The sequence below is a fragment of the Crocodylus siamensis genome, chromosome 1 (genome assembly GCF_052110815.1).
Source record: "Crocodylus siamensis isolate JL-2025a chromosome 1, ASM5211081v1, whole genome shotgun sequence".
Lineage (NCBI taxonomy): Eukaryota > Metazoa > Chordata > Crocodylia > Crocodylidae > Crocodylus > Crocodylus siamensis.
This window is the reverse complement of record NC_143395.1, coordinates 275,398,669-275,417,018: the sequence shown is the minus strand read 5'-3', so window position 1 is coordinate 275,417,018 and position 18,350 is coordinate 275,398,669. Positions and strand designations below refer to the sequence as shown.

General features: G+C 46.2%; 1 protein-coding gene across 6 annotated transcripts in view; it reads left to right on the top strand.

Moving 5' to 3' along the window:
• REPS2 (RALBP1 associated Eps domain containing 2) overlaps positions 1-18,350 on the top strand; it is a 179,102-nt gene that overhangs the window by 46,779 nt on the left and 113,973 nt on the right. For all 6 annotated transcript variants that reach the window (XM_090063020.1, XM_090062995.1, XM_090062986.1 and 3 more), the window contains exon 2: positions 14,920-15,043. Coding sequence is in view for 5 of the 6 variants with exons in the window: in XM_090062995.1 (XP_089919121.1) it covers positions 14,920-15,043 (124 nt within the window). In the remaining variant the exon portion in view is untranslated. The remainder of the gene's footprint in view (positions 1-14,919; positions 15,044-18,350) is intronic.

Sequence of the window (18,350 nt, the reverse complement as noted above, 5' to 3'; positions counted from 1 at the left end):
TGTCTCTGGTGGAGCTGGCGGTGGCCGCCGCTGGCCTCACCTTCGGCAAGGCCCCAGGCCTCGGCGGGCTACCTGAGGAGTTCTACAAGGCTTTCTGGCCTCTTCTCGGCCCCTGCCTCCTGCACATTTTCCAGGAGGGTCTTGCCGATCAGTTGCCGCCGTGCAGTGCTCACGCTGCTGCCCAAGAAAGGAGACCTTGGCTGCATTAAGAACTGGCGGCCGGTCTCCCTGCTGTGTGCGGATTACAAGATCCTGGCCAAGGTGCTGGCCACCCGCCTCCGCACTGTCATGGCCTCTGTCACTGGGCCTGAGCAGAGCTACTGCGTGCCGGGCAGAACCATCCAAGACAACGTGTTTCTGCTGCGTGACCTACTTACAGCCAGCAACCTCTTTGGCCTGGACGTTGGCCTTCTCTCCCTGGACCAGGAGAAAGCCTTTGACCGGGTGGACCACGCCTACCTCTTTCGGACCCTGGAGGCCTTTGGCTTTGGGCCCCTTTTCATCGGTGCCCTCCGGGTCTTGTATCGAGACACTTCCAGCCTGCTCAAGGTGAACGGCGTGCTCTGTGCCCCGTTCCCCGCACGCAGAGGCATCCGTCAGGGCTGCCCCCTGTCGGGCATGCTCTATGCCCTGGCCATTGAGCCACTGTTGCATGCGCTGCGGCACCGCCTGAGCGGTGTGGCCTTGCCACCAGTCGTGGGCCTGTCCCTTGCCCCTCTGGTGCGGCTCTCAGCATACGCAGACGATGTGACCATCTTCCTTAACACCCAGGAGGATGTGGAGGCCCTAACAGCCTGCCAGCGAGCCTATGAATGCGCCTCTTCGGCCCGTATCAACTGAGCCAAGAGTGATACCCTGCTGCTTGGAGAGTGGATCACCACAACCCCCCCAGCCTTGCCCGGGGGCCTCAGCTGGCACCGCGAGGGCCTTAAGATCCTGGGCGTGTTCCTGGGGCCACCGGCCTTCATGGCACGCAACTGGGATGGTCTCGAGGAAGGAGCGAAGGCCCGCCTACAAAGGTGGCACTGGCGCCTTCCCAGCCTCTCCTACTGTGGACGCGTCCTCATCGTGAACAACCTAGTGGCGGCAAGCCTGTGGCATCAGTGCGCCATACTCGATCCGCCGGAGGACCTGCTCGAGAGACTCCAGTGCCTCCTGGTTGACTTCTTCTGGGACAGGCGCCACTGGCTCCCACGACCTGTCCTTTACCTACCTGTGACTGAGGGGGGCCAGAGTTTGGTTGACCTGGCGAGCAGGGTGGTCTCCTTCCTCCTCCAGGCCCTCCAGCGACTCCTGCACAGCGAGGAGCGCCCACCTTGGCAACACCTGGCATGCCGGTTTCTGCAGAGGGTGGGGGCCCTCGGCTTTGACCGAGCTCTTCCTGCTGGACCTCACGCTTTTGAACTGGGCCGTGCTTCCAGCCTTTTACCGTAGCGTGGTACGAGCCTGGCAAGCCACGTTCCACCTCCAGTCCCAGGCCCGTCACCTCCAGTTCCCGCGGTTGCTGGGGGAACCCCTGGTGCACAACCCAGTGCTGAGGCACCCCGGGCCGAGCCTGGCCTCTGCCAGTCTCACGGCCGCTCTCATTCAGGCGCGTGTTCTCCGCCTGGGCCACCTCCTTGACCCCGCTCGGTCAGCCTGGCTCTTGCCTGAGGCCTTGAGCAGCCGGCTGGGCATGCGCTCTGTTCGCAGCGTCGGCCATCTCCTGTGTGACATCCGGGCTGCCCTCCCATTGGAGGCGGCAGCCGCCCTGGAGGACCATCTCCGGGCGGGCCAGGTCCCCTGCACTGAGGATGCCCAGAGCGAGGCTTTCCCTGCGTTACCACTCGCCCCAGCTGTGGCCGACGATTTGGCCGGCGGCCCTGGCACCCTGCTGACGCTCCCTGTGCCTCCTGACAGTGACACAGGTTGTCCTTTTGCTTCTCTGTCGCGTAGAGGTTTATACGCCTGGGTGATCCACGTCCGCCACGCCCAAGTGCTGGCGGGCCGCCCCGACACACCGTGGCGACGGCGCCTGGGGACACCAGGTTCCCCACCAGCCCACCTGGCGTGGCGCACATTGTATAAGCCGCCAATTGCCAAGAAGACTGGCGACCTGGAGTGGCGGTTGCTGCACGGCATCCTAGCCACTGGCACGTTTGCATCCCACTTGGACCCAGCCGCCTCGACAGCCTGCCCTTTCTGCCCGGGGGGTGTTGAGGAGACCCTTTTTCACGCTTTCCTTGACTGCCCCTGCCTGCAGCCGCTCTTTGTCACCCTCAGCCTGCTGCTGCGGGCTCTGGGCAGGAGCTTTTCGGAGACCACCTACGTGTGCTCCTGCCCATACCGGGCGGCTGAGAGGGGCCCCGTCTGCCTGGCCAACTTCGTGCTGGGTCAGGCCAAGTTGGCCGTCCTCAAGAGCTGCCGGAACCGGCTTGCCGGGACTGGCTCAGATGATGACCTGCAGCTTTTCCGCCTCCTGGTGCAGGCACGCCTCTCGCTGGAGTTTGAGCACGCTGTGCTCCGGCGGGCGGTGCCCGCCTTTGAGGTGCGCTGGGCCCTTGAGGGTGCGCTGTGCCAGGTGGAGGATGGCTGTCTCAAATACGCACTCTGATGTCATGACCGGTCTGGGCGACGGGGCTGGCTCGGTGTTGAACTGCGACTTCCAGCTCTGCCGTGTCCTGGGCCCTCGCCAGGGTGCTTTTTTGCTCTCTGTTGTGTGGAAGTTGAAGGTTGTGTGACATGTATGATGGGACGGAGCAGGGTCGGAATTGTTTAGGACTGTGTGACCGTCACGCCGACCGCGTAACATGTGAGACACGACGGGAAATGCAGTGAAGGGGTGTGTCACGGTGTGATGTGTTGGTGGTTTGGTTGTTCCGGGGATTGTTTGTGCTTTTGCTTTGCAAGCGGTCACCATTGTTGTATCCCTGAACCCCTGAATAAAGTAATTAAAAAGTCAAAAGTCAAAGTCTTTCTTTCTTTCTTTCTTTCTTGGAACACCAAAGATGCATGCTGGAGTGACTGTGCCTCTCTATATAGTTAAATCTATGTGTCTTTTTTGTGCAGAACTAGCCAAGAATTGTTTCCTATTGATACAAAGCCATTTTGTTGTAACCAAGTCGATATAATTCTTACTACCTAGTTTAAGCCTTATTAAGTTGTAAAAAGTTAAGAAGAATGTTTATGCAAAGAAATATAAATTCAGTGCTGTTAGGTATTGAAGTAAACTAAAATTCAAAACTGTATTGTGCAATAAAGCAGTGATGAAAACTGAGGGGAAGACAGGGGTTATTGTATTGAATTAGTGTTGGTTTTTTACCAACAGTGGATTGTCCTTAGGGGAAGGAGGGGATGAGTAGGTTTTGGGGACAGCCACTTTTCTGAGAGAGGGATGTATAACTTAGAAGGGACAGTAAGGCAGTGGTGACTCCCCTGGGTGAGGCAGGCGAATGGTATTGGGTAGAGAAGGAACGTGAGTGGTTGGGAATAGTTTTGTCTTATGGTGTTATTGAATGAGGGTTGGGAAGTGAGGTGGGGGGTGGGTCAGGTAGAAGGGGGAAGTAGGGACACTTTCTTTAGTCAGGGGCAGGGGAGCTGCAGGGTGTGGATTCCTTTTATATTTGGGAGGAATGCTTATTTTGTTGAGTCTTCTTATTTTTAATATTTTATTCTGTTTATATAGTCTTTTATTTTAAGTTGCCCTGAGTCTTTCGGGGGAAGGGTGGCATATAAATCTAATAAATAAGTAATTTACTTTAGTCAGCATGTTGTACTTTTGTTTTTTCAATATCAGAGCCAAAACTGTTTAAACATAGACTAATAATTAGCTAGGGTTTTTTTTGCATTTTGTCTTACAGGAAAACCTTGGTGTAGTCTGGCTGCATATAATTTGAAGTCAGGGTATGTGTAGTTCAGTTTCATGTGTCATGCCGGTATCATTGAGCTCTGCGCATTTTTTATTAATAAATTTGGTGGCTACACTCTTTGATCAGTTCAGCTGTCCATCAGTCTGTGGGATGGTTTCCATGATACTAATATTCTAGCTTTACTGAATTAAGGTAATGGTTCGTGGCTTTATACAGTGTAGTAGGAATGGAGAAAACTCTAGCTGATCTTCTGTTGCAAAACGCAGCATTTCCACGTGAGATAATGCAGATTTTTGCATTAGGTGTTAGTAGCAAAGATTTATACTCTCTTTCCAGTTCAGCATTAGAAAATGAGTTTTACAAACAGATGAACACTTCAATTAGTCTGACCTCAGAGCTTTGGCTCAATTCCAACTCGGATAATTATTTTCTTTCAATTTCAGTTGGGTGGTGAAAAGACAGGATAGTTTAGTAGCTTAGATACAAAGCTGATAATCAAGGGATCTGGATTCTATTGACAGTTATACCGCAGATGTTTCTACACTGGCCCTATCACACCATTGCAGTTAAGGGGCAGCTAACGTACTTAGAATGCCATAAGCAATATCAGCGCTACATGTTCAGCTGATTTATGACACCATAAAGTGGCAAATCAGCCTCAAAGTTATTCCACCAAAAATGTGGATATCTTTGTGGCTCCTCTATATGGCTCCTCTATAAATTGAATATGTAGCACCCTCATGCGGATGCTAATAATCAGCTAATTCTCAACATTGGCCATGACAAATGGAACTTGGCATCAAGATTGGGACAGAGCATAAAAATGACTGCTGGGAGACCTTGTGCCTTTTAGACATTCTCAGGCACAGGGACTCTGGGGTTAGGAAAGAGGCTCCCTGATCCCCAGGTCCTAGTGCCCTGGCACATTCAAATACCGTATATATAGTTGGTTTGTCCTGCGGCTGGACTGACAATCAGCTGATTGTCAGACCCAGCCCTAACAGTCCCAGATCTGGGCCTGGACCCAGAGCCAGATCCAACAGTCAACTAATTGTAAGAGCAGCCCTGATCGCTCCAGGTCTGAAACCTGCTAGGGGCAGGCTTGGGTCTGGGTCAGAGTGGCTCCCAGGCCAATCTGTAAGATTGGGCTGGGGACAGCACAGCAGCATTTTATGCCCCCTCCCAAACATCGCTCCTGGGATGCACATATTTGGGATGCGGCATAAAATTCTTTCGATCCCAATCACACCATTGTTTGAAGGTCCTTCAGGGGTCATTGTTACATATATAGATGTTTGAAAGAGTAGAAGATAATGGGGGAACTGAGCAAAAATCTTTAGGGTGATATTTAATTCATTCGGAAAACAGAACTTTTTAAACTCGCATTTTAAAAAATAAATCCTACCCGGTGTTAATGAAAATGAAATACTGCTAGCGCCAGATTTGCACCAGACAACATGGAGTGCTCTGTATAAGCCAGATGTGCGGGAAAACAGACACACATGGACGTGACTGCTTTTGATACAAACAATTGACTCTGATGCAGAACTATTCATGGTTTATTTAAGAAAAAAGCCTTTAGAAATATACTGAAGCGTTGCTTTCATTCATTCCTATGGGCTTTTCACACCATTGCAAAAGCATGTGTTAGAAAATTTAGTTCTGTGAAGACAATGGTAAATCCTCTTTTTAAAGTAAGCTTAAAATCAAGCATCAGCAACTGACATTTTTGGAAGCAGCCATGAGGGGAACCAATATTATTATGAAAATAACATCCTGTTGCTTCTGTTTAGAGACTTGCTTTCAAACAAGTTTAGTGTTGGATGAGATGGTCCCCTCAGTAGCAGACACAAATAGGAAAGAAGGATTTGTTTGTACCATGCTCCTATTTGGGAAACAAAGGGTTAAACACAGGGAACTGGGTTGCTTTTATGAACAGCTCAGTGAAAACAGCTTTAAAGATTATAATGTATTAACAGTCTTTAATGAATGTAAATTAGCATAATATTCATAGCCAACCTTGCCTAGAAATATTTGAAATCTTTTCCTCAACTCTCCTGATTCAAGTACCTGGGTAGCCACACAATTTAAATTATTTTCAATCATTATAATAATATTTTATAGCACTGTCTATATTATGCACTTGCCTATATCATGAGACCTGGATGTAATCTTTGAATGATTAATTGCAAACGTTTTTGATCTTTAAAATTATACATGGTATTTCTTCTAAGCCACTTTTTCTTGACAGCATTTTCTCTAAAAAGGTATACCTTGTAATATTTGTTATTAACATATTTTACAATGTTTGGATCTGTTCAAACACTGTACTTCTCCTAAAATTATGTAATTGTGCATGGCCTTAGCACAGTCAAATATGGATTGTAAAATGAGCACTTTCCTTCCTGAGGTATAAAAATGAAAGGGTACACAGTGCATCTGCATTGACACATGTCCATCCTGTTTTTTTACGAATAAATTCCCACTGACACTGCAGTTACTTTCAGCAGACATGCTGTAGGCAGATGTTTGTTAATTCCAAGTGTTTTCTGCCATTGTTTCGTTAAATCTGCTGAAAGTGCTTACAAGGGCCTGCAATACAACATTTAAACAACAACATCATTCTTTAAATTAAAGCTACTGATCTTGTAAAGCTTGATAAGCAAGAACATTTTGTAATTATTTCTTTGTAAGTGCACTATTTACATGTCATCATTTATTCCACAAAATAAGCCTTTTTCAATTGCTGTATAGTAGGTGCTGGTGTCGAGTTTATTCAGAATGAATGAATGAATACCCTCGATTTGCAAGACCAAAATAGATCAATCACTTGTTCTTTAAAAACACAAGGTAATTAACACAGCAAAGTCCCTAGTTAGGGAAACTATACTTATATGTTGTTTTGTCTCAAATGTAAAGAAAGATATGGCAGGGATGGATTGCTATATAGTTTGATCTCTAAGTTCAAAAATGTCCCCTTTTAATTCTTATCCTGGCAATTCCCAATCCCCCAGGATGTAGGATGTGTGGCATTTATTATTTCACTCTAAGTATTGAGCCTTACCCAGGCTCCATGCACTCTGACAATAATCCATGTAAAAAGAATTAACCACCTATGGTTACTGAGAGATGCTGTGGGACCTCCATCCTGGGGGTTTTAAAGACCTGGGTAGAGAAAGTCTTGGCTGGGATGATCTAGTTGGGTATGGTTCTGCTTTGAGCAAGGGATTGGACTAGATCAACCCATGGGAAGTGACCCAAAAGTGGGTTGCAAGAATATATGAAAGGGTATTGAACAAACTTTAAAGAATGGATCAGCAAATTTTTCAAATGGATTCTTCTTTAAAGGAGAAAATCATGGAACACCACAGGTTCCCCCTTGCAGGTTGGCAGAGTTCTAGCCTGCAACTGGCTGCTTGGGGCTAGGAGGAGTTGGGGGAGGGCAGTCAGGCAGGGGCACCATGTGCATATGCACACATGCACGTGGCAGCCAGGTAGCATGGAGAGCAGCTCCCGCAGCTCCTTGCAGATAAGTCTGTGGGGAGGGGGAAGGGCACAGACAATGCATGTGGGGGTGGGGCACAGGTGACACTTCCTGCCACCCCACCTCCCCTCTGGGGTAGAGCTGTGGCTTGAGGGGAGTGGCAGTGGTAGTTGGGCCATGGCAGTGGAATACAGCAGTGACCCAGAATGGGAGTGGCTGGTGGCAGGAGGAGGTGAGGGCAGTGCACCTTCCCATCTGTTACTTCTTGCACTCTGGCAGCATAGCTGGCATGGGGTCCTGGCAGTGACTGCAGCAGTGAGTTTTACTGCTTCACTCTGCCATCTCACACTAGATCCTGCCTACTGGGCCGCAGAGGCAGCTCCTGCCTGTGTCGGTGCAGCCAGGCTGCAGCTCCATGCTTGCTGTGGGTACAGAAATCTTGGGGGGCACATGCCCCCCCCCCCACACGAACTGGGGGGGGCACTGGGTCCGGAGTAAGGGGTACGAGCAGGGCTGGAGGGGTGGGGGGCTGTGGGTTGGGAGTAAGGGGCACTGGCAGAGTCAGGAGGCTGAGAACCGCTGGACTAGATGACCTCCTGAGGTCCCTTCCAACCCTCATTTTCTGTGATTCTGGGAATCTATAGAGTACCTATGTTACTGCTAATACTGAATTTTAGTCCATTTCAGATTACTTATGCAATGCATACTCTTGTGCAGCTAATACACAGACCGTAAAGACTGTGCTATGTTCACCAGCATGGTTAATCTTAGCCAAAAAGGCAACCAGAAGAAACAGACTTATAGGATTGCTTGTCTCTATCCTTTAATGCCAGTGCTGCCCAGGCAACAACTACTTGAAATTTTAATTGGAATTTCTTTTTCCATGCATCTTCCAGTCTATTCACTTCTCATTTCCCTCCTTTCTTAATAAAGTCCCCAAGGCCTTTATTTCTGGTGGCAAAGCGATACTGCTATCCAGTATGTCTGCACATGGTGGATAGAGAAATGACCTTCAGGGAAGGTTAGCTGTGAAATAAGAGGGTAACTGATGAATAAGCAGTCATGGACCAAGCAGCTGCAGCTCCACCAGTAAGCTTCTAGTCAGAGTGGAGGTAAACTACCAACTAGAGGGTAAGCTGTTTAATCTCAGCCAACTCTGAGCCAAAACCAAGACCACCCCACCTCAATCATTGAGTTCCAGTACGCTAATGGCAGTAGGCCTTCAGGCAATCATCTTTACCGAGGCATGCAAAAAATGGAACTGACGCTTAACATTTGGAAGACTAAGGTCTTCCATCAACAAGCTCTTAATGAGCGGTTCCCAGCTCTGGTAATTCACGTTCACAGTGAAACTCTGGAGAACGTTAGTATTTCCCGTACATCAGAAGCCACCTCTCACAGAAGGCTGACATTGACAAAGAACTCCAACATTGCCTCAGTCAAGATGGACAACATACAGGAGGTACCTCGAGACATTGTAGAAGTACCATCAGTGCTGCCTGTGGAGGATCCTTTGAATCCAGTGGGAAGATAGGCCCGCCAACATTAATACCCTCTCTCAAGCAAATGCCATGAGCATTGAGGCGATTATCAACTTTGACATCAACTTTGCTGAGCTGGCCACGTCACCCAGATGTCCGACTCCAGACTCCTCAGGTTTTCTTCTCCCAGCTCAGTCAAGGCATAACCTCAGGAGGAGGGCAGAGAAAGTACTTCAATGATGTCCTCAAGGCCAACTTCAAAAAATGCAACGTTGACATCAACTGATGGGAGACTCGCTCACACCCATCCCAAATGGGGAAAGAAGCTGCTGCAAGCAACTCAGTACTTTGAAACCTTATGATGACAACAAGAGATGGAAAAGTGGGACTGGCAGAAACTGTGTGTCATGGAGCCACCCACCCCACACAGAAACACATGCCCAAGTTGCAGCAGAGTCTCTTGATCCTGGATCAACTTTGTCAATCATCTTCGGACTGGCAGATAAGACAATCATGGAACACAATCATCCTCAACTGTGAGGGACTGCTGAAGAAGAAAATCTTTTTAGGATCACATTAGGCATGTATACACATGCTCTAGGAATTGGGAGAGGAGGGGGACACTTCTTAATTAAAACGCCCAGAGCATATCATGTATCAGTGTCCCCGCACTTAAAAATGGCGGTTGGGGCACTTTAAAGCTTGTTTGACAAGCTTTAGTTAGTCAAAGCACCCCCACTGCCATTTTTAAGCATGGGGACACTGATACATGAGACATTGGAGTCTTCTGGAGTGCGGTAATTATCATGCAACTCGATTATTGAGTCTGCTCAGATGTCCTGTAATTACAGTGCATTGGAGCAACCTTGCTGTTTGTGTATAGGTGCCCATTATAATATACAGGGGCCTTATTAAATCGAAGATTTGAATATGAATTGAGGATCTTTGAAACATTTTCTTTTTATCGTATAGCCTTGTGGTTAAGCAGAAATCTGTACTATAGCTAAATCCTCTCCATCAAGGTGCTTTCAGTAGATGGGCAGATGAAGAAAACGCTTATTCAGTGTGAAAACCAGTGAATGTTCACATTCACAAGCCACTTTTAGCAACACTGTTGGAACTTACTTATTTGCATTATGGTAGCATCTAGGAACCCCCTACAGTACTAGACCCTATAGTGCAAGATACAGGTAAAGAATACAGTCCCTCTTTCAGAGCGTTAATAGTGTGTCAGCATGCAATAGGTGGGCAAAAGAGACCCACTATTGGGTGCTGGTAAATGAGGAGGATGAAGTAACAAAACTAAGAGTTGAGTAAATAAGCAAAAATCAAAGCTTCCCACAGTGATCAGTCCTGCTCAGCCAGCCAGCCTAGTACAGTTCAGCACATGTTTTCTGTTTCTGCCTGTTCTTGCACCGGCTGGTCTCCATTTAAAAAAAAAAAAAAACAACTTCTAGGCTCTTGTTCAGTTTCTAAGATGAAGAATTGAACTAGACATGCCCAGGGTATTCAAGAGGTCAGTTCTCTTGGAGATTACAAGTTGGAAATTTGGAAGAAACAGAGGAGAGATGGAACAATTTCAGACTGTGCTGGGACAATCTGCTTCATGTGAGATATCTTCAAGGAACAATTATAGGGATAACGTTTGCTGTCAGCTGATAGGATGGAGTCAGAGCAGCAAGTGCATAATAAATCCACTTTTTTTGTTTCAGGACCTCGTGACATAATTTTTCTGTTCAAACTAAGCCTGGAGAACAGTTATTCAAACTGGCTTTTCTTTCAAGCAGTGTTAAAGCCTTCATGCAACCCATAGCTAAAATATCAATTTTATTGTTTCTATTAAGAAAATATGCAGATTCCAAAACTTACTGATTTTATTTTATTTTATTTTTTTTTTTACAACTTTAGAAATCTCTTGGCGCATGGGAACAGACTTTACATATGTTCATTTTTCTTTTCCCATTTTCATAGCTGCATGACAGAAATGTGATTCATGTACATTGTATATGTTATAAAGCCAAAGTCATCTGGCATAACTCCATTGAAATTACTGATGTTACCATAGGGTTGAATTTGGACTGACACTGTGGAATTCAACCATTCTGTGAAAAAATATTGTGTCCACATGTTGCTTGAGATAAATTTTACTTAAATAACCTAATGATTTATGGATGTTTTTGATTTCTGCCAAACTACAGAACAGTTCTAGCTTATGACTAGGGACCTACCAAATTCATGGCAGAAGTGGGCTGCGTAGCATCTCATTTCATCTTGCAGGTTCCCCTATTCCCCTGCCCCCACTGCTGATTGGCTGAGGGGCCTGGGCGGTGACCCTGTTGCTTGATGGTGACTGGCTGGGAGGTAAAAATGGCACCATATTTAAAACTGTGGTTTTTAGCTCCCTGTTGATCAGGAGTGATTGTCGGGGCTCCTTTGCCAATTGATGCATGGGGGAAAGCGCAAGCTTAAAGGAGCTGTCGCACAGCCTGCTTCAGCCATGAATTCAGTAAGTCCCGATCTATGAAGCATAACTGACTTCAGTTTGTGCATTTATTTCACTGAGGACCTATGATACCAGTTAATAGATCCTCTTTTCACAAATTTTGCTTATTATTCTGGGGCCAGGGTTGGTAAGCTACAGAAATAACTGGCCACTATGAAACATTACCTGTACCATGCCTCTGCTTAAACATTCTTTCCTCATTCAGTTCTCTCCAGAGGATTAATATTTTTTGCATAAGAGCTTCTAAAAATTATTTTTCAGGGGAAAATGATTACCATTATACCTGCATTAAGAACTCATGCTGAGAGAGACGACGCATCCTGCATTTTCATCTGTTTAGCAACAGGTGGTAAAAACTTCAACCTCTTCACTGGTTTGTTGAAAAATCACCCAAACTTTTATTCTGCTGCTTTGATAATAGGAAAAGGATAGCATTATTCCTTTTTCAACCTCACTTCAATGAAATAAAAAATGGGAAGGATTTTTCAAACCTTTCATGAGGCACAGTTACCTTTCATGAGGTAAATATATCCTAGTTCCAAAGTGCATCTTATCTGCTGAGGAGTTTATTGTGTAGCTCATTTGAGACTGAGAAATAAGCTAAGGATGCCTTTGATTCAAAAAAGTAGCAAAGACATTTTAATGTCAAGTTGTACAAGTTACAGTAAATTTGATTATGCCCAGTCTGCCCACAGGTTGGATCTGGCCAGAGATCCTGATCCTGCACTCAGAGTGGGGACACAGTGGGGCACCATTGGGCTGTGTAAAGAAGGGGGAGGAGGGTAGCCTGACCTCGATCCAGTTGCATGGAAGGGGATTTGGCCTGGTTGCAACTTGGCCCTGCAGTGGGGGAGGGAAGGGGTATGACCTGGCCACAATCCAGCTGGAACCAGGTCATATCCCCTTTGGCATGGGGAAGGAGACTTGGCCTAGTTTGACCATGTGGGGAGAGGGAGTGTGGCCTGGTCCCAGCCCAGCTGTGCAGAGGGAATGGGGTGTGGTCCAGGTCCAATCTGTTCACAGGGCTTGGGAATTTGGCATGTGGGAGGGTAGGGGTATTAATTGCCACATTCCTCTGTCCCCATACTTCCTAGCCTGTGGGGAGCCCCTTGGACTGCATGCCATGACTCCTTGGGCTAGATTTGAATTGTGGGCTGCAGGTTAAACACCCTGAATATATATGATCAAAATGAATCTGCCCACCAAGAAACCAGGAAGTGAGGAATATAGTGCCCAAATTTAAACTAGTCTAGGAATTTAGGGAGGCAACCCATGGGTATTAGTTTAATCATTTTGATAGGCTATAGAGCAGGAGAACCATGCAAAGGAGGGTTGTAATGAGGTGTGAGAAGAGAGTGCTCATCCACAAGAACAGTTGTTGAAAGCCCTTCTCTGATACTAAAGTTCTGCTGACCATGCCTGTGGCAGTATAGCAGGCTCTCACGTGTAGGTAGTTTCTAGGTCATGTAGGGCTTCAGAGGTTAATGCCTCCACCTGAGTCATTGTAGGAACTGGCCTCCAATTAGAGTAGGTTATGGACCACAGATGTTATGCTGTTAGAAAAAAGTGCTTAACAAGTGGAGTGTAGATTTCTGTATTAGCCTCAGTTTCCAAAGTAAGTTTAACATGTAGCCCATGGCTAAGTACAGACACTCAAAAATCCTGAAGCTGAATCGATTCAGTCTTTGCAGGTTAGTCTAAGCTGCGCAGATTAAAGTGAAACAAGTGAACAGACCTTTGATTCAGGAAATGCAGTGACATGCCTGCACCGGCTCAGGCCAGAAGCCGGGGGGGGGAGGCACTAGAGCACTGCTGTGTGGCATGACCCAGTAGGGGCTGTGTTCACTTCTTCCTGCTACCTGCAAGGTCTCTGGGATCTGCAGTCCAGAGCCACAGAACCAGGACTCTGCAGGGTTGCTCATCACTTCCTCTTCCTGCTTCCCAGGTGCCTTTGAGATTTGTAGTCCACATTTGCATCCAGCAGTAAGTTTGAGTGGGGGAAGGGATGTTTAACACCCCCTCCCAGGCCCCAGCTAGGGTTTGCTTGGGTGGGGGCAGCCCCTCCTCCCCCTTGGAGACTGGGCTGCATCCCCAGCTGGGCTTGCTCCCACCTCCCCCATCTCCTGTGCGGGGACTATGATTTAACCTGAAACAGGAAGGGGTCTTGGGCAGAAATGTCATAAACTAGTTTGACCCAAATCAGTTAGATACTATTCAACCAAGTTTGTCGTAAACTGGTTTCTGCCATTTTGGAGAACTGGCTTATATGCTCTGAGCTTCTGTTCTGTTATAGGTTTAAACCAGTTTCTGAACACTTAAACTTCTTTCTACCTTTGGTAGTTTCTCAGAAGAGTACATTGCTTAAATAGTGTTAGGGTACTGTTATTATTGTTCCATTATTTTGCAGTCACAATAATTATTTGAACTGTTACAGCACCAGCATAGCAATTAAGCCTTATGTATATGCGGCAACTTACAGAATGCAAGTGTTTTAATAGACTCTGTGTTTGCAGAGATCATTTCCCTTACCACTGAAATGCAGCCACAGTGTTGAAAACATGTTAATTAAATACACTCAGTGGCAGATCCAGAGTGTGGTATCATGGTTCAGTTGCACTCCAGCCAGTATGGGACCTTTGGAGTAGGCAGAAAGCCAGCAGAGAAGCAGGCGTAGGAAAGAGGAACCCATTTTCTGCCACACTTCTTTGGCTGCTTACAGACGTGTAAAAAAACAAAACAAAACAAAAAAGAACAGCACTTTACTATAAACTTGATGTGCCCCCATTCTGAGCCCAGTGCACGCCCAGAAAAGGCATAGTGTTAGTTGGACCTAGCTCGCTGAGATCGGGCACTTTAGTGGCGCTTTTTTGGAGCTTTTATCTAATAGCTAAAAAATAAATAAAAGCACCAAAAAGCCCTGCTGAAGTGCCCAATCTGCTGCAGAGCCAGATCAGACTAACGTGATGTCTCTTCTGTGCATGTTCTGGGCTTGGTGCAGGGACAACTTCTTCCAATAAAGCACTTACTGGAAGCTGCTTCTTCCAGTTAAGCCCCCTCACCCTTTTTTTTAACGTTGGTCTGCAGCCTTTGTGGCTAAGCCCGACACCCTGTGCAGCTGCTCCCTGCAGCCACACCCCCTGCCCAGCAGGTGATATGAGCAGCTATATAAGGTTCCCCATGTGCCTGGGTCAGCTGGGAACAGTGGCAGCAAGGGCCAGGTCCTCCTTCCTGTGACTGCTTCCTACCTCTGCTCCCCTGCACCCTCCACCCACCCCCGAAGGCTCCAACTGTGCCCTGCCTTCACCCCTACCATGGTCTGAGGGGGGTATTGCACACCCCGCTTTATAAATCTTCTACCTGCCCATGTTTATGCTAACACTGTGCAGCAGTGGAAGGAGTAATAAGTAATCAGGTATCTATTTTACATTAATGGGCATGTAAGTAAAGAAAATATACCTGATCAGTTTTAACAGAGAGTTGTAAACGTACCTGAGAGTTTTCAGTTCCATAAAACTTCTTCACTTCATTACTCAATGCGGATTAAGTTGTCTATAATGAACCAGTGAGACATTTTATACAAAGGCTGTGTTTCTTCTCTCCTAGATTACGGAACTGTGTGGTGCAAAACGTGTGGGTTACTTTGGTCCTGCTCAGTTTTATGTTGCTCTGAAATTAATCGCTGCAGCACAGTCTGGCCTCCCGGTACGGCTAGAGAGCATTAAGAGTGGTAAGCAGCTCATTTTGCTTAGTTTACTTACAAGGTTGTTCTTTAATTTCTTGCATGTGTACTGTATGCTGTTTGCTTTGTTTAGTTTTATCTGAACCTGCGAGTAAATCAAAATCCTGTCAGAGGCAGGGAGAGACAGGTGAAGAAGATAATTTTATTATGCACAAATTATGGATAGAGAATTATAGTGAACTCATGGAGAATAATTTGTTTCTTCCTGTAGAAAAGCAACAAGCCAACAGGGCTGTCGTGATTATGGGCTCATTTCTGCCACCATAACTCATCTTCATTTCCATACTTTAAAGTTTTTCTGCTCAGGCTGACTGATATATTTGCATGGAGTAAATATTACTAGGATTCTTGAGGAATACGGGAATTTGGCTCAACTGGCAGGACTTAAGCATTCCTTTTCAAATGGAAATAAATGGGCATTAAGCACAGTGGCAAAACCTCACCTTATTATCAAGTAATGTTAGTGTTTATGTTGAGGATAATTGAAACTGCATTTGTTTAACATTGTCTGTTGAAATAAATGTTCAGTGCACCTCTGTGTGAAAAAATGCTTGCTACAAGAAACTTAAAAAAAAAGATTCTAAGTGGTCAATTTGAAACAGTGCTTTTACCTGTAAAACTTTTAATAGCTAGTATGTGACTATAACTATATACTGCCACATGCCAGACCAGAAGCAAAAGACTCAAACTTCAGATTGTTCTGCTGGGGTGATAATGTCAGTCTGATATAGGAAAGAGAGAGTGACAGTCTAGCTAGCATAACTTCTACGGCACTCCCACTAACTAGATGGCCAACCAAAGACAACTGTAGTCAGAAGCTGATTTTAATACTTAAATGTAGAGTGCTTTAGATAGAAGATGAAGTTTTAACTTCTAGAGCCATCTTGTGCCAGTTTGTCATTTTTTAGTCATTCTATGTATGACTGAAATCCAGCAAAGGTTTCATCTATAAATCAGAATATAAAAATATTAGTGAGCATAGGTTTTCAGTTGCACTGGACATATCAGGGTATTAATACTATCCTTTGACAAAATCAGCCCAAGACAGGGAATTCTACAGTATGCCAGTACTATATTTTGAAACCTTGCTGTATGTTTTCTAACAGAATAATAGATGGGGTCCAAGAGTGTGACATGTTCTAACTCCAAACTAAAGTTTCCTATTTTTTAAATAGTTTTTAATAATTTCTTTTTTATATATATTTTCTAAACTGCACTGGATAAGGTCCCAGATTCTAACCTTTATGGCCATGACCAGACAAGTCCGGTATGTAGCTCTGCAGACCTGTCTGTGGTGCCACATACTGCATGTTCAGTTGTTCTTTGCACTCCAAGAGAAGTTTTTTGACCCTCGGATATACAGGGGTCAAAAAAACCCATAGGAAAAAAAAAAGCAGAGCACCGCATATGGGGGCAGCATGCAATGCTCAGAAGCAGAGCTGGGCTGCCTGGAGCTGCACTGCGGCTACTGGCCAGGCTCTGCAGAGCAGAATCTCTACTGGTGCAGTCCAGGAGGCCCCCAGAACCCCAGGTAAGGCTGCTGGGTAACTTGGCATGTGCCAGAGCACATGGCACAGGCATTCCCCGGGGAATAGTTGTCCCCGGGGAACCAAATGTCCACACAACGTTTCTGAAAGCATCTAAGAACAGGATCATAGATAGATTTGATCATCAAGCTCAAGTGCAGCGGCAGAGAGCTCCTTTACACATGCAGGCAAACGCAATGGGATCTAATGCATGGTCCCACAGTTGTGCCTCCTGCCATGCACGTGTGGCATAGCAGGAGGTACAATTGTGTGGATCAGGCATTAGGTCCAATTGGGTATTATTGCTGGCTCAGGGGGAGCCTGGGAACACCATCCTAGGCTCCCCCTGCTGTGAGCCCCACAGCTGACGGGACTTGGTGGGGCTCACAGTGGGGGGCAGCATTCCCTGCACTGCCCACACTGCGAGCCCTGCTGCTAGTGTGGGCTGCGGGACTTGCAGTGGGAACAGCACTGGGAATGCTGCCCACACTGTGAACCCCTAACCTCACAAGGTTTGCAGCCTTCTCCCCACTGTGAGCTCTGCAGCTGAAGACACTGTCCCTGCTACAAGCCCCTCAGTTGATGGGGAGACATAGGGGAGCACTTGGCCACATGTGCAATTAATGGTATGATTAGAACAAGTTACAAAGTTATTACACACTTTTGTGGAATAATTTTGTAGCTATTGCTTGCTTTTTCACACCATGAATTGGTTGAACATGTAGCTGGGTCACAACTTAAGGCGTGATTACCTGGTTAATTGCTCCTTAAATGTAACATGTAGAAGGGGCCATATAAACCTTGTATTTCAAAGGGTTGTATTTAAACAAAGAGCAGCAGCAAGGTGCAAAAACTAAACCGTAGCAGTTATCTAGGAGATGTTCAAAACCAGAACATTTCTTTTGGACTTTGGGTTAGCGTGACTGTTTGGTATATCTGTCCATCTACAATGTACACATTCTGGTAGATAGTTTGAAATCACTACATCTCTGAAGGGATCAGCAGATGGCTGACTCCTCTGCTCTCAGGGCTAGTGCAACATCCTTTCCGTACTGGGGAGACCATGATTAGCTTCTATTCAGATTGGACTACTTACGGCCAGTAGAATAGCTGAAGCTAAAGGGAACCTGTTCTGACAAATTTATCTATGGGAAGGGGAGTTAGACCAGTGGAGTTTGCCCACTGGGGAGCAAAAGGAAAAACAGCCGAAACAAAACAATGTTTTTTAGCATTAGCATTCAGAGTCCAGAGGGGCTCTACGGTGCTTACCTTTTTCCTCACTCTCACACCAGAAAACCTGTGTTATTCATGTTCACCTTTCAAGATTCCTCCATGCTGTGGAGCTGTACACAGCTGCATTTCTATACCCATAACTATACTAGCGCTTTGGTTACGAGTCACTAGGGTTGCTGGGAGGATTGTATATTATTTTAGGTGACCCAGCTTACCCCCTACTGTTGTGGCTCTGGAAATTGTACCCTGATTGATACAGGCTTATTTATGCATTTAGCAGTCGGAGGATGGTGATGGAATCCATATTTGAGAGCAAGATAGTTTTTCCAGCAAAACCCATTTGGATGCCTCTGAACAACATGTGAAAGGAGATGGATGAAAATTGTTACTAATAATTAGGGGATGGCATTGAGGACTAGCTGAACTTGAGTTTAGTTGCATGAGTTTTAATTATATCGTCATTGCAGAGTTCTTGAGTCTCTGAGTCTGCCTTAATGAGAAATGTGGACTGTAATCCATAGCCCCAGCTGTGCAAG